We start from the raw sequence: 15,844 nt of genomic DNA, 5'->3' as shown, positions 1-15,844 counted from the left end.
CTTCTTATACCATGCAACACAAGTATGCTAAGAGTCTGGTCTTTGTTTTCTGGCATCAGTCATTTAACAAGGATCTAGAGCTGCCAGAAAACAAAACTTTGGACCCAAAGTGGGTATCTGTACCTGCAGTCTTCAGACTGTTTCAACAGAGAGACGCACATAGTTTGTTCTCTTTGGAGTAAGTCTCACACTGAAGGAGGCCATAGGAATTTTACTGATGAGTTCAGCAGGAAAAGAATGAGGATCACATTTTGTTTCTTTTGTGAACTGATGACTTGCCTGTATTTCGCTCACCCAGGTGAACATGCCTACAAATGTTCTTCCTGCACATTTTCCACCATGACAATCAGCCAGCTGAAAGAGCATTCATTGAGAGTGCATGGGAAAGCACTGACACTACCAAGATCCCATGTTGTCAGCCTCTCAGCCTCACTTGGCTACCACACCTCCAAGAAACACACTTCTGCTGAAGAGGTGGAGGACTCTAATGGTAAGAGGTGCCTCAGAGCAAGAAATTAATTGTCTAAAATACTACTTAATGTTTTTATTTAAAACAAAAATTAAGGCAGCAATTAAGAAAAATCCAAAGTTGCATGAAAAGCAAGAATAAAGGTGGTGTTCTAGTACTTGACCTGCAGTCAAATCTCAACAGTTTATTCTTTACCAACTTATACTGCCAATGGTTGGCCTTTGGAATAAGTCAAGCTGACCATACTTTTCAGCAAAGATAGTTGCTGTTACAAAGGAAGCAAATAGCAGAACAGCTGTGGCTTTGAAAAATAGTTTTGTGCTCAGCATAAAAGTAGCTATATTTGGTGCAAATTTGCAGAAGAATTGTAGGAAAATGTATTGGGATTACGTGGCAAGGTTTTAGTAGAGGGTGGCTTCTGTGAGAAGAGAACAGGGGCTGATCCTATGCCAGACAGAGCCAGTTTCAGCTGGCTCCAAAATGGACCCAAAGCTGAGCCCATCAGCGACGCTGGTGGTGCCTCTGTGATAATATATTTAAGAAAGGGTAAAAAACACTGCACAGCAGCTGTGAGAGAGAGAAGTGTGAAAAATATGAGAGAAACAACCCTGCAGACACCAAAGTCAGTGAAGAAGGAGGGGGAGGAGGTGCTCCAGGCACCAGAGCAGAGATTCCCCTGCAGCCCATGGTGAAGACCATGGTGAAGCAGGTTGTCCCCTGCAGCCCATGGAGGTCCAAGGTGGAGCAGATATCCAACCTGCAGCCCATGGATAAGACCACACCACAGCAGGTGGGTATGCCCTGAAGGAAGCCAACTGAAGTGCATCTACACCAATGCACACAGCATGGGCAAGAAACAAGAGGAGTTGGAAGCCTTTGTGCAGCTGTAAAACTATGATATAGTTGCCGTCACGGAAACATGGTGGGATGACTCGCATGACTGGAGTGCTGCAATGGATGGCTATAAACTCTTCAGAAGGGCTAGGCAAGGAAGGAGAGGTGGTGGGTTAGACCTGTATGTTAGGGAGTGTTTTGACTCTCTAGAGGTTGACGATGGTGACGAAAGGGTCAAGTGTTTATGTGTAAGAATCAGGGGAAAGGCCAACAAGGCTGCTATCATGGTGGAAGTCTGTTACAGACCACCCAACCAGGATGAAGAGGCAGATGAAATATTCTATAAGCAGTCAGGAGAAGTCTCACAATCGCTAGCCCTTGTCCTCATGGGGGACTTCAACTTACCAGATGTCTGCCGGAAATACAATACAGCTGAGAGGGAACAGTCTAGGAGGTTCCTGGGGTGTGTGGAAGATAACTTCCTGGCACAACTGGTGAGTGAGCCAACTAGGGCGGCCGGTCACAAGTGGTGTTCCCCAGGGCTCGGTATTGGGGACAGTTCTGTTTAATATCTTTATCAATGATCTGGACAAGGGGCTCGAGCGCAGCCTCAGTAGGTTTGCAGATGACACCAAGTTAGGTGGGAGCATCGACCTGCTTGAGGGTAGAAAGGCTTTGCAGAGGAATCTGGACAGGCTGAATCGATGGGCGAAGCCAATGGTATGAGGTTCAACAAAGCCAAGTGCCGGGTCCTGCACTTGGGTCACAGCAACCCCATGCAGTGCTACAAGCTTGGGGAAGAGTCTCTGGAGAGCTGCCTGGCAGAAAAGGACCTGGGGGTGTTGGTCAACAGCTGGCTAAATATGAGCCAGCAGTGTGCCCAGGTGTTCAAGAAGGCCAACAGCATCCTGGCCTGTATCAGGAATAGTGTGGTGAGCAGGACTAGGGAAGTGATTGTCCCCCTGTACTCGGCACTGGTGAGGCCCCACCTCGAGTACTGTGTCCGGTTTTGGGCCCCTCACCACAAGAAAGACATTGAGGTGCTGGAGCATGTCCAGAGAAGGGCAACAAAGCTGGTGAGGGGTCTGGAGAACAAGTGTCATGTGGAGTGGCTGAGGGAGCTGGGGTTGTTTAGCCTGGAGAAAAGGAGGCTGAGGGGAGACCTTCTCGCTCTCTACAACTCCCTGAAAGGAGGTTGTAGTGAGGTGGGTATCGGTCTCTTCTCCCAAGTAACAGGCAATAGGACAAGAGGAAACGGCCTCGAGTTGCGCCAGGAGAAGTTTAGACTGGATATTAGGAAAAACTTTTACACTGAAAGAGTTATTAAGCATTGGAACAGGCTGCCCAGGGAAGTGATTGAGGCACCATCCCTGGAGGTATTTAAAAGACAGGTAGACATAGTGCTTAGAGATATGGTTTAGTGATGGTTTTTGTCAGAGTTAGGTTGATGGTTGGACTAGATTATCTGAAAGGTCCCTTCCAACCTAGGCAATTATATGATTCTCGGAAGGCACCCTGCTGGACCTGTTGATTGCAAACAGAGAAGGACTTGTGGGTGATATGATGGTTGGAGGCTGTCTTGGCCACCGCGATCATGAAATGATAGAGTTTTCAATTGTCAGAGAAGTAAGGAGGGGAGTTAGCAGAACTGTTATCTTCTACTTCCAGAGGACAGACTTTGGCCTGTTTAGGGACATGGTTGACAGAGTCCCTTGGGAAGCAGTCCTGAAGGGCAAAGTAGTGCAGGAAGGTTGGACGTTCTTCAAGAAGTAAACCTTAAAGGCACAGGATCAGGCTATCCCCATGTGCCGAAAGACAAGCCGGCAGGAAGAAGACCATCGTGGCTGAACAGATAGCTTTGGCTGGAACTCAGGAAAAAAAAGGAGAGTTTATGACCTTTGGAACAAGGGGCAGGCAACTCAGGAACTCAGGAGGACTACAAAGATGTCATGAGGTTATGCAGGGAGAAAATTAGATGGGCCAAAGCCCAACTAGAACTTAATCTGGCTACTGCTGTAAAAGACAGTAAAAAATGTTTCTATAACTACAAGAGCAACAAAAAGAGGGTAAAGGAGAATCTCCATCCTTTACTGGATGTAGGGGGAAACATAGCGACAAAGGTTGAGGAAAAGGCTGAGGTACTTAATGCCTTTTTTGCTTCAGTCTTTAATAGTAAGACCAGTTGTTCTTGGGGTACCCAGCCCCCTGAACTGGAAGACAGGAATGTGGAGCAGCATGAAGCCCCCATAATCCAAGGGGAAATGGTTAGTGACCTGATACACCACTTAGACACACACAAGTCTATGGGGCTGGATGGGATCCAGCTAAGCGTACTGAGGGAGGTGGCAGAACTGCTCACCAAGCCGCTTTCCATCATTTATCAGCAGTCCTTGCTAACTGGGGAGGTCCCAGTTTACTGGATGTTAGCAAATGTGATGACCATCTACAAGAAGGGCCGCAAGGAGGATCCAGGGATCTACAGGCCTGTCAGTCTGACCTCGGTGCCGGGGAAGGTCATGGAGCAGATCATCTTGAGTGTCATCACATGGCACATACAGGACACCCAGGTGATCGGGCCCAGTCAGCATGGGTTTATGAAAGGCAGGTCCTGCTTGACTAACCCGACCTCCTTCTATGACAAGGTCACGCCCTCAGTGGATGAAGGAAAAGCTGTGGATGTTGTTTACCTGGACTTTAGTAAAGCCTGTGACACAGTTTCCCACAGCATTCTCCTGGAGAAACTGGTTGCTCATGGCTTGGACGGGCGTACTCTTTGCTGGGTAAAAAACTGTCTGGGTGGCCAGGCCCAAAGAGTGATGGTGAGTGGAGTTAAATCCAGTTGGCAGCCAGTCACAAGTGGTGTTCCCCAGGGCTCAGTACTGGGGACAGTTCTGTTTAATGATCTGGACAAGGGGATCAAGTATACCCTCAGTAAGTTTGCTGATGACACCAAGTTAGGCTGGAGTGTCAATCTACTTGAGGGTAGGAAGGCTCTTCAGAGGGATCTGGATAGGCTGGGTCAATGGGCCGAAGCCAATGGTATGAGGTTCAACAAGGCCAAGTGCTGGGTCCTGCACTTGGGTCACAACAATGCCATACAACGCTACAAGCTTGGGGAAGAGTGTCTGGAGAGCTGCCTGGCAGAAAAGGACCTGGGGGTGTTAGTTGACAGCTGGCTGAATATGAGCCAGTAGTGTGCCCAGGTGTCCAAGGCGGCCAACAGCATCCTGGCTTGTATCAGAAATAGCACGGCCAGCAGGACTAGGGATGTGTTTGTCCCCCTGAACTCGGCACTGGTGAGGCCCCACCTCGAATACTGTGTCCAGTTTTGGGCCCCTCACTACAAAAAAGACAGTAAGGTGCTGGAACGTGTCCAAAGAAGAGCAATGAAGCTGGTGAGGGGTCTAGAGCACAAGTCTTATGAGGAGCAGCTGAAGGAGCTGGGATTGATTCAAGAAGGACAGGGAACTGCTGGAGAGGGTGCAGCAGAGAGCTACCAAGATGATTAGGGGATTGGAACACCTCTCTTATGAAGAAAGACTGAGGGATTTGGGTCTCTTCAGTCTGGAAAAAAGACGACTGAGGGGGGATCTTGTCTACACTTATACTTAAAGGATGGGTGTCAGGAGGATGGGGTCAGGCTCTTTTCAGGTGTGCCTGGGGACAGGACAAGGGGTAATGGGCACAAACTTGAGCATAGGAAGTTCCACCTAAACATGAGGAGGAACTTCTTTACTTTGAGGGTGGCAGAGCCCTGGAACAGGCTGCCCAGAGAGGTGGTGGAGTCTCCAACTCTGGAGACATTAAAAACCCTCCTGGACACGTTCCTGTGCAACCTGCTCTAGGTGACCCTGCTCTGGCAGGGGGGGTTGGACTAGATGATTTCCAGAGGTCCCTTCCAACCCCATGATTCTATGATTCTATGATTGTTCAGCCTGGAGAAAAGGAGGCTGAGGGGAGACCTTCTCACTCTCTACAACTACCTGAAAGGAGGTACTTCCCTGATAGAAATTATAGGATAAGAGGAAATGGCCTCAAGTTGCGTCAGGGGAGGTTTAGATTGGATATTAGGAAAAAATTTCTTCACCGAAAGGGTTATTAAGCATTGGAACAGGCTGCCCAGGGAAGTTGTTGAGTCACCATTCCTGGAGGTATTTAAAAGACATGTAGATATGGCACTTAGTGACATGGTTTAGTGGTGGACCTGGCAGTGTTAGGTTAATGGTTGGACTGAATGATCTTAAAGGTCTTTTCCAACCTAAATTATTCTATGAAAACATTCCAAAACAGCCTTGATAAGACTTCTTACAATGCATATTCAATAAGACTTTTAAATTCATCTTTTAAATGTGAATTGTATTCAAGGGGCTTATTTTCTTTCTATTGTGATTACTCTCTTTTTTTTGTTTGAGTGTAAAAACAGTCAGGACATAACACTCTTTTCCATTACAGCTTCTTTGCATCATCCTAGCAGTATAAAGTGTCCTTAGTAGAAATCAGAATTAGGTTCAAATTTGGTTTCAAATGTGCACCTATTAGAACTTCTTTATACAGTATGGTTCCCTAAGCTTGCTCTTCAACGTTATGTCACATTATGAATCTTGTTCTGTTCTCTATCCTCCCTTTTCCCCGTTTAGTTTAATGCTAGAATGTTCTAGGTCAGTGATATGTGACATAAAATGAACAAATGTGTATAGTCTTGGCAGACTTTGTATGACACTCCAGTTTTTCCCCTTCCCACTCTCCAAGCTGTTTCCACTCATGACTATATGGTTCCCCACCACTGTATGAGAAGGTAATTTTGAGTCCCATTGAATTTCAATAGTGACTATGCTCCTAAATCTCATAGACTACTATTAAATCTCTGCACCCTTAGCATTATCTTATTTATTTTTAAAATTATTATTATTTGTACAGTCCTACTTGCTTTTGGACATATTTCGTGTGTTTTGGTGTGGTCCTGCATCTTGATTTGTCTTCATGAGCATATTTTTATCAAAAGAGGAAACCTTTTGTCTTCTGCTTTTTTTCTTTATATTTCTCTGACATTCGTTTTTGTGATTATCTGTTTATGTGAATCCATGCATACTACATTAAGTAGCATTCCACATATTTTCCTTTCAGTCTCTTTAGGACTTCTTGTGACAGAGCTGTAATGCCCTGGGTTTCTACTTGATATTACATTCCCATTTTTCCCCAAGAGGTTTTAAATACTCATTGAGATTTTGTGTGCTCACTCCATGTTTGCTCTGAAGTCAGGAGTTAAACGTCTCCTTGATGAGTTTATTTTGTCATATAGATGCTGATCTATCTGACTCTGATGTTCTAGTACAGATTTACCAGGAAAGTGTGATGTTTTCAAATTTATCTGCCTCACTCCCTGTGGTCATTGAGATATTTCTTCATTAGTACTTTGCAGATATAATATGCTTACTTTTCAGTGCACTCAAAACAGCAAGTCTATTGCTTTTCTTAAAGTAATTTTTTCCCTTCATCCCCAACTCTGATTTTGCAAGTATTTATATACTTGTATTAGATTTGTCTAGTTATGGGGGCGGGTGTTAAATACTTTTTTCCCCCCTCTAATTTTTCAACTACTTCTCTGTTTCTAATACTTAAACGTTTACATGTATTGTTCTGATTTGTTCTTATTGCTTGTTTTAGGTGGGTTGCTTTTAGCGTTTAGCTGTTGCGTCCATGTCCAATGATGTCTCTTAAAGTATCTACAAATAGCTAGAGCATAATTTGACTTCCAAATAAGTTTTATCTAACTGAATGAGAACCTTAATTTTAAATATTTTTTCCTTATGGAAGTATCACGGTCTCTCTACTGTTAAGACTCTGACACACATTTCATAGTTTCTATGTAGCATATAAAACTTGAATGTTCATTTTGCTTTAGCAGGGGGGTCTCTTTATAAATTTTTCCCTGTGTATGAACCTATGGTATCCAGGTGTGTATGAAACCAACATTTTGTGTGTTCCATTGTAGTGGAGACCATGAGTTCCTTTCATATGTAGGCTCTTTTGAAAGAGATGATGACTTTCAGCAGAGTTGGCAGACATTTTGTGTGAGTCATTGTGCCTATACGCTGGATAAATTTTTCAGAATGGCAAAATTGCTTTTTAGGCACTTGTGGAAATATTCACTCTCTCCACCCCTTACTGAGTCACTAAGACTTCCTTTGGCTTTCCAGTAAGCATACCAGCAAACTGCTGTAATTCATTGTTGCAGTTCGAGACTGAATTGACAGTGTGGAGACTAAATGGGCTCAGATACCAAAAGACATTTAGTTGCAGATATAATTAATGTTAACAAGTGATACGACTTCCCTGTTCCATGGGAGCGACAACATAGTCCAGGAGAGAAGCTGGGTGGATCAGCATAATGATTTCTAACATGACCTCCCTGTTCCACAGGGGAGACAGCATGATCCTGCATGAACCAGTTGGATGGGTCAGTGTAGCAGATCCAGCTGCACAATATGCAGTCTGGGTGCAGGGCTGGGGGTCCCCACTGTTTGCTCTCAGGTGCTCCTAAGGCCTCTTGTGGGGTCTCTGTCAGGTCTCTCCCTGAGCAATTGCACACCATGTCAGTTATAGGATTGAGTAGAGAATACCTGATTCCAATTGGCTGAAATTCCTGCAGTTCCTAACAATTGGCTGTTGCCTCGCTGTAACTCACTGTCTGCCCATCTGGAAGGGCAATGGTGCACATGTGAACAGTCAGTTCTATTGCTTTCTGTTCAGAGAGCCTTTGGGGTATGAGAACACTATTGTATTCAGATGCTGAAGTTTTTTAGGTCCATAGCACAGGCAGGAATTTAACATCTTGCTAATCTTGTTCCTCTTTCTGTACAGGTAATATGTAGGTAAGTTTTATAATTAAAATTTAAGTAATGAGATTTGCAGCCTCCCTGATGCTATTCCGTGTTTTTCTGCTTCATTTATGGCTAATTTTGCCTCTTAGCATGGCTATGGGTACCCTTTCTTTTACTTAAGACTGTGCCGTGGTATTAGCTTGTACATTTTTGAAATGGCCCACTAAGTTCCTCATATTCATTCTATGTAAAATTCTTTATAAAACCAGATCTCAGTGGTATTCCTTTTCTTTAGCAATCAGGACCAAGTATTCCATTTTTTCCTCCTTATGACAGGTTGTGGTGAGTTAACCTTGGCTGGCCACCAGGTGCCCACAAAGCTGCTTTCTCACTCCTCCTCCTCAACAGGCAGGGGGAGAAAATATGATGAAAAAGCTCGTAGGTTGTGATAAGGAAAGGGAGATCCTTCACCAATTACCCTCATGGGCAAAACAAAATATATTTGGGGAAGATGGATTTAATTTATTGACAATTACAAATAGAGTAGGATAGTGAGAAACAAAGACAAAACTAAAAACAGCTTCCCCCCATCCTTCCCTTCTTCCTAGGCTCAACTTCACTCCTTCATTCCTGACTCTTCTACCTTCTCCCCCCACCCCTGAACGTTGCAGGGGGAATGGGGGTTGCCATCAATTCATAATGCTTTGTCTCTGCTGCTCCTTCCTCGTCATGATGTTCCCCTGCTCCCGCATGGGGACGTTCCCACAGGCTACAGTTCTTTATGAATTGTTCCAGCATATGTCCTTTCCACAGGGTACAGTCCTTCAGGAATGGACTGCTTTAGCATGGGTCCTTTTCCGCTGTGCAGCTTTCCAGCCACTCTTCCCCAAGCCTGTAGTGTTGCATGGGGGTGTTATGACCCAAGTGCAGGACCTGGAACTTAGTCTTGTTGAACCTCATACAGTTGGCCTAGGCCCATCCATCCAGAGCTTTTCTACCCTCAAGCAGATCAACACTCCCACCTAACTTGATGTCATCTGCAAACTTACTGAGGGTGCACTTGATTGCCTCATCCAGATCACTAATAAAGATATTAAACAGAACTGTCCCCAATACTGAGCCCCGGGGAACACCACTTGTGACTGGCTGCCAACTGGATTTAACTCCACTCACCATCACTCTTTGGGCCTGGCCACCCAGACAGTTTTTTACCCAGCAAAGAGTACGCCCGTCCAAGCCATGAGCAACCAGTTTCTCCAGGAGAATGCTGTGGGAAACTGTGTCACAGGCTTTACTAAAGTCCAGGTAAACAACATCCACAGCTTTTCCTTCATCCACTGAGGGCGTGACCTTGTCATAGAAGGAGGTCGGGTTAGTCAAGCAGGACCTGCCTTTCATAAACCCATGCTGACTGGGCCCGATCACCTGGGTGTCCTGTATGTGCCATGTGATGACACTCAAGATGATCTGCTCCATGACCTTCCCCAGCACCGAGGTCAGACTGACAGGCCTGTAGTTCCCCAGATCCTCCTTCTGAAAACTGAAAACACAATACAAAAATAAGTTACACTTAGCAATATATACCAATTGCAGTACACAGTTCAATCACAATACCAATGTGATTCCCATTACTGGTCTCTATAATGCGACCACCATCATGACAATGGATGTCCCCAGTTACCAGGAAGGAATATGTGGGTTAAAGCCAGCTCAAGCCTGTTGCTCTCTTCGACATTCTTTTCCTAGTTGTTTAATTTTTATATTTTATGTTGGGATGAGCCCTGTATTCACTCCCTCTGTGCCAAACTGGCTAATTAAGGGAGACAATCACACCCTTTTAATGAACTGAGGAGAAACATTTAGGGTCCAGTCCTGTTCAGTATATTCATCAATGACCTGGATGAAGGGATAGAGTGCACCCTCAGCAAGTTCGCTGATGACACAAAACTGGGAGGGGTGGCTGACACACCAGAAGGCTGTGCCACCATACATAAAGACCTGGACAGGCTGGAGAGTTGGGCAGAGGAACCTTATGAAATTCAACAAGGGCAAGTGTAGGGTGCTGCACCTGGGGAGGAATAACCTCATGCACCAGTACAGGTTGGGTGCTGACCTGCTGGAGAGCAGCTCGGTGGAAAGACACCTGGGAGTCCTGGGGGACAACAAGTTGACCATGAGCCAGCAATGTGCCCTCGTGGCCAAGGAGGCCAATGGCATCCTGGGCTGCATCAAGAAGAGTGTGACCAGCAGGTGGAGGGAGGTCACCCTCCCCCTCTACTCTGCCTTGGTGAGGCCACAACTGGAGTACTGTGTCCAGTTCTGAGCTCCCCGGTTCAAGAAGGACAGGGAACTGCTGGAGAGGGTGCAGCAAAGGGCTACCAAGATGCTGAGGGGACTGGAACACCTCTCTTATGAAGAAAGGCTGAGGGATTTGGGTCTCTTCAGTCTGGAAAAAAGACAACTGAGGGGGGATCTTGTCTACACTTATACTTAAAGGATGGGTGTCAGGAGGATGGGGTCAGGCTCTTTTCAGGTGTGCATGGGGACAGGACAAGGGGTAATGGGCACAAACTTGAGCATAGGAAGTTCCACCTAAACATGAGGAGGAACTTCTTTACTTTGAGGGTGGCAGAGCACTGGCACAGGCTGCCCAGAGAGGTGGTGGAGTCTCCATCTCTGGAGACATTCAAAACCCTCCTGGACGCATTCCTGTGCAACCTGCTCTAGGTGACCCTGCTCTGGCAGGGGGGTTGGACTAGATGATCTCCAGAGGTTCCTTCCAACCCCTACCATTCTGTGATCCCGTGATTCTGTGATTCCAGATCCAGCCCATGACAGTTCCTGGTGTCGCCCACATTCTCTGCTAATTATTGTCATGGACAAAACAGTTTAAAGTTGAGGAATTTTGCTTGTATTAATTTATTGCCAATCAGCACAAACCTCCCATCGCTGATTTGGGCATTGAGAGAAAAAGAAGACAATTAGACAAACAAATAAACACCTGTCCTCTCCCCTCCCCAATCTCATCTTCCCTTATTTTCACAAGTGACACTCAGTCTGTCAAAAATTCCTCTAATAAGGAAATGGGTGGTGTAGAAGGTAGAGGTGATATGTGTAATGCTTTCTGCCTTTTGTGCCTGCTCCAGCATGGGTTGCCCTCAGGCTGCATTCCCTTCCAGAGGTGTATGTACCACCCACACACACAAAGTGCCTCTCCAGCCACCACTGGCTGCCTGTGTATTTCTTAAATATGTTTGAGCAGGAGTGCCATGTTCCTCTTTATTGGATAAAATTTTGGTGTGAAGTGTGTTTTTTTCTTTCCCACAGTTGCTTTCCTTTGCCTCATGGCAAGCTGGAAGCAGCTGTGAGTGACACAGGGCCTTAAGATTTGACCTGATAGAAATCATTGTGAGCCGTCTGTGGTGAGCAAACCTGATGTAGAAGTAATGAGAACAAAGAGGATAAATATATTGTGATCCGGTTTGTGCTCAGGCAACTCAGAGAGAAGAAACAAAAAAAAATTTGAATCAGTTTACCAGAAGCTTTCATGTCTCTGCTGTACACCTGATGATGAAGCTGAGGAGCCTGGAGACATTTTCCTCCCTATGTTTTGTTTTTGTTTGGTATTTTTTGTTGTTGCTGTTGGTTTGGGTTTCATTTCTAAAGCATATATAACTTATCTCTATGGTAGTGTGAAAAGAAAGCAACCATTTTACTTTCTTGAAGACAGATGAAGTCCACACACTGAGTGCTGTACAAGTCTATTTGCCTTTTGTTTCTCTTTACTAATTGGTTAGAATGGATGGTATTAATTTCCAACAAGTATGTGTTTTAGAGAATTCATACATCTACAGCCTCAGGGAATTATACTTTGGAAATGAATCACCCATTAAAATGGGAGGTGGCTGATACACTTTGTGTTCTGACTTTTTTTTTTTTAAATCATCTTTTGTTTTCCTTTTCAAAAAGCTTAAGAAAAGAGCCTTTTGTTATCTTTTCAGTAATGTCACACTGAAATTCACCTGTGCTTTTTCTGCTTTCATTTGTACCATTCATGGGGAGTTGTGGATTATATGGGACAAAGTAGCTGAATTCCTAACTTCCACATTCAAATCAATGTATTGGGAAACTTCCAAGACTCCCCTCCATTTTTTTTAATAAAGTATTCTAGTTTTCAGTGTGTGTGCTGAAACATATCCAGTCTGTGTTTTTTTAAATATCATTAAAATGGTGTGACAGCCTTCTGTTGGGTTATATTGTATCCATTTCCTTTTTCTTTCTGTCTTTAATAGGTTACTCACATATTTATCCCTCCCCAGATCAGATTTAAAAAGCCTAATCTCAACTGACCACCTTTTACATTGTAGAATACAAATTGGGTTAGATGAAGAAATGGTAATCCTCTTATCTCTTCAGAAGGCTGCCTGCTGGAACAGGACTGAAATCTTTTTAAATTTCATTGATCCACCTGGAATGACAACTTCTCTCTCTCTTTCTTTATAGACTCTTCATACTGAGAACCTCCTGATGTTCAGCAACAGTTGAACCACTACCAGTCTGCAGCTCTGGCCATGAACAGTAACATCAGCCGAATCCCACTTTCTGGGAGTGCTGCGGGAGTGGAAAAAACAGAAACTATCCTTAACTGTGAATTTTGTGAATTCTCCTCGGGTTACATACAGAGCATTCGACGTCATTACCGTGACAAGCATGGAGGGAAGAAACTGTTCAAGTGCAAAGATTGTTCCTTTTATACAGGCTTTAAGTAAGTATTGGGCAAAATAAATAAACTGAACTTCTAATGGGATTTTTTTTAGTGCTTCAAAAGACTTCTGAAATCTTTGTGAGAACTGGCTGTAGCTAAGACCAACGGTGACCAGGGAGAAAAACATAGGAAATGCCATACCAGATCACAGCAGCATCCATGTAATTATTTTTCTTCATTCCTACAACAGCCTGTACCATCTGTTGAAGAGAAAAGCACTTGCAGTAGGCGGTACTCACTACAGTAAATAGTACAAGGAGTGGGGGTTTTCCCCCCTCACAATTTGTAATTAGATGCTGGTCCTCACCATCAAGTATGAGGAGTATAAGGCATATTTTTGGAACAGTTAGCATGAAGCATGGGGCAGTCAAATGTTCTAGGTAGGTTACAGAATTTCTATTCCCTCTATGAAGAAAGCTCTCATAATACCAATACCCCCACCCCAATTTATCTGGCTGAAATATAAAGCATACTCCAAAGCATCTGATAGCATATAGAAACAATTCAGCAAATCCAATTAAACATTGCAAAATTTAAAGTTTCAGGTGCGTGTGTTTAGCCATGTTCCCTAAGGAGAAAAAGATTTATGCAGTTGTGCTGTTTCTGAGTTTCCTTCTGATATTTTGAACCCTCAGTCATAGCCCCCTTAGCTGACATTCAAGGTCTCAAAGCTATTATGTCCTTAGGAGCTTTGTGAAAATAGATCATGTGGTTGGGTAAAGGACAGAGGTTCTGTTGAAGAATTATGCTCAACCTTTCCTATTAGAATCACAGAATCATAGAATATCCTGATTCGGAAGGGATCCACGAGGATCATCGAGTCCAACTCCTGACTCCACACAGGGCAACCTAAAAGTTCAACCATATATCTAAGAGTGTTGTCCAAATGCTTCTTGAACACTGGTGGGCTTGGGGCCATGGCCACTTCCCTGGGCAGCTTGTTCCAGTGCTTGACCACCCTCTCAGTGAAGAACTTTTTCCTAATATCCAATCTGAACTTCCCCTGACTCAGCTTTAAGCCCTCGCATCCTATCACCAGACACCAGCGAGAAGAAATCAGCACCTCCCTCTCTGCTCCCCTTCATGAGGAAGTTGTAGACAGCAATGAGGTCACCCTTCAGTCTCCTCTTCTCTAAGCTGAACAAATCTAGTATCTTCACCCTCTCCTCATAAGTCATGCCCTCTAGTCCTTTCACCATCTTTGTTGCCCTCCTTTGGACACATTTAAATATTTTTATATTATTCTTATATTGTGGACTCCAAAACTACACACAGTACTCGAGGTGAGGCTGCACCAATGCTGAGTATAGTGGGACAATCACTTCTTTCAACTGGTTAGCTGTATTGTGCTTAATGCACCCCAGGATACAGTTGTCCCTTGTGGCTGCCAGGGCACTTTGTTGACTCATATTGAGCTTACTATCAACCAAAACCCCCAGATCCCTTTCTGCAGGGCTGCACTCCAGCCTCTTATCTCCCAATCTATACATACATGCAGGATTACACTGTCCCAGGTGCAGAATCTGGCATTTGTCCTTGTTAAATTTCATATGGTTGGTGATTGCCCAGCACTCTAATCTATCAAGATCTCTTTGTGAGGTCTCGCTACCCTCAAGGGAATCAACAGCTCCTCCTAATTTAGTATTGCTGGTAAACTAACTTAGTGTGCACTCAACTCCCGTGTCCAGGTCATTTATAAAAACACTGAGGAGAACTGGCTCTAAAATTGAGGCCTGGGGAACTCCACCATTGTATTGTATACATGTCTAGCTGTATGCTGGACATTAGACATGAAAGACCACATAGAAGAGCAGCTTCAAGTTATACATCCATAAGAGATCAGGCTTTGTTGCTTCAGCTCCTTGCCAGTTATGTGGCATAACTTGCTGTTTAATTCCAGATTACTATTACTATTGCTGCTCCAGATTATTATTTGTTTTAAGCATTTCCAACTCTTGACAGGTCTAATGTATCTTTTCACATTTTCCTATTGCCCTTTTCTCCTACCAGGATTAAACAAAATTGCCTTAAATCAAGCTGTAATTACATATTTTCATAGTTACATAAAGAGAGTTGTGTTCTTTATTGTGGTGTCTCAAACTTTCTGGGATTAAGTCTTTCCTCCTTAAATGTACAATGTACACACGTGAGCTCTCTTTAAAAAAAAACATTTCCAGTCACCACAGAGAAATAAACACACAAAAGCATCCACTGAAGATGATAAAAACTTACCTATTGGCTTCAATGACCATTGGATCAGGCTCAAAGCCAGTTGTGTTTATAAGTTGTTTTGCATTCAAGCTAACAGACTTGGAGAACTTTCAAAGGGCCTTTAAGTTCTGTAATTTAATGCAGCCAGCAGCTTTGGTCTTGCAAGTTTTAGCACTACCCCAGGAAAAAAAATGCCTAATTCCCCTAAGTTTACAAACACCTCTCATTTTATTACTTGACCTTGTGGCTTGATAGATGCATAGTTAATTTCCTCTGCATGTATGTCTCTTGTATTTTTTAAGTTTGCAGCTAATGGTATGAGATTTGTTGTGCAAAAGTACTGTTCATTTGTGGAGTCTTGCATTTTCAGGTCCTCATAATTGAGGCTTTCAAACTTATCAACTTGGTGTCAAATTTACTGTTAGATGCAAGACTATTTCATATCTTGACTGAACATTTCAGCTGTTGTGGGGCTAGTCCTACAAAAAGAGTTGTTGAGGATTTTTATTTTTTTTACATCAGAAATAAGTTTTTTTCACCCTTCAAAGTCTAGGACAGTTGAAAGGATTTTACTCAACTTGCTAAAATGTCTCTCTGCCAAAGACAAGCAAATAACGAGCACAAAAGTTGGAAATACTTCTGCTATCTTAACTATAGCAATGTGACTATAGAGCAATCACTGCAAAAGAATATCTTGTGCAGAATGTGTATTCATTTACATAGGGATATGAGCCTGCAAATACC

At 43.8% G+C, this 15,844-nt stretch overlaps 1 protein-coding gene across 1 annotated transcript in view; it reads left to right on the top strand.

Annotated features, from left to right (window-relative positions):
• The window catches only part of LOC134509682 (zinc finger protein 462-like), a 52,739-nt gene that overhangs the window by 27,798 nt on the left and 9,097 nt on the right, over nucleotides 1–15,844 (top strand). The window contains 2 exon segments of the mRNA XM_063322262.1: nucleotides 299–490; nucleotides 12,628–12,889. Coding sequence (XP_063178332.1) covers nucleotides 299–490; nucleotides 12,628–12,889 — 454 coding nt within the window.

Source organism: Chroicocephalus ridibundus, unplaced genomic scaffold (assembly GCF_963924245.1).
Source record: "Chroicocephalus ridibundus unplaced genomic scaffold, bChrRid1.1 SCAFFOLD_26, whole genome shotgun sequence".
NCBI classification, from domain to species: Eukaryota; Metazoa; Chordata; class Aves; order Charadriiformes; family Laridae; genus Chroicocephalus; species Chroicocephalus ridibundus.
The sequence above is the reverse complement of the archived record's forward strand: the minus strand, read 5'-3'. Positions and strand labels throughout refer to the sequence as shown.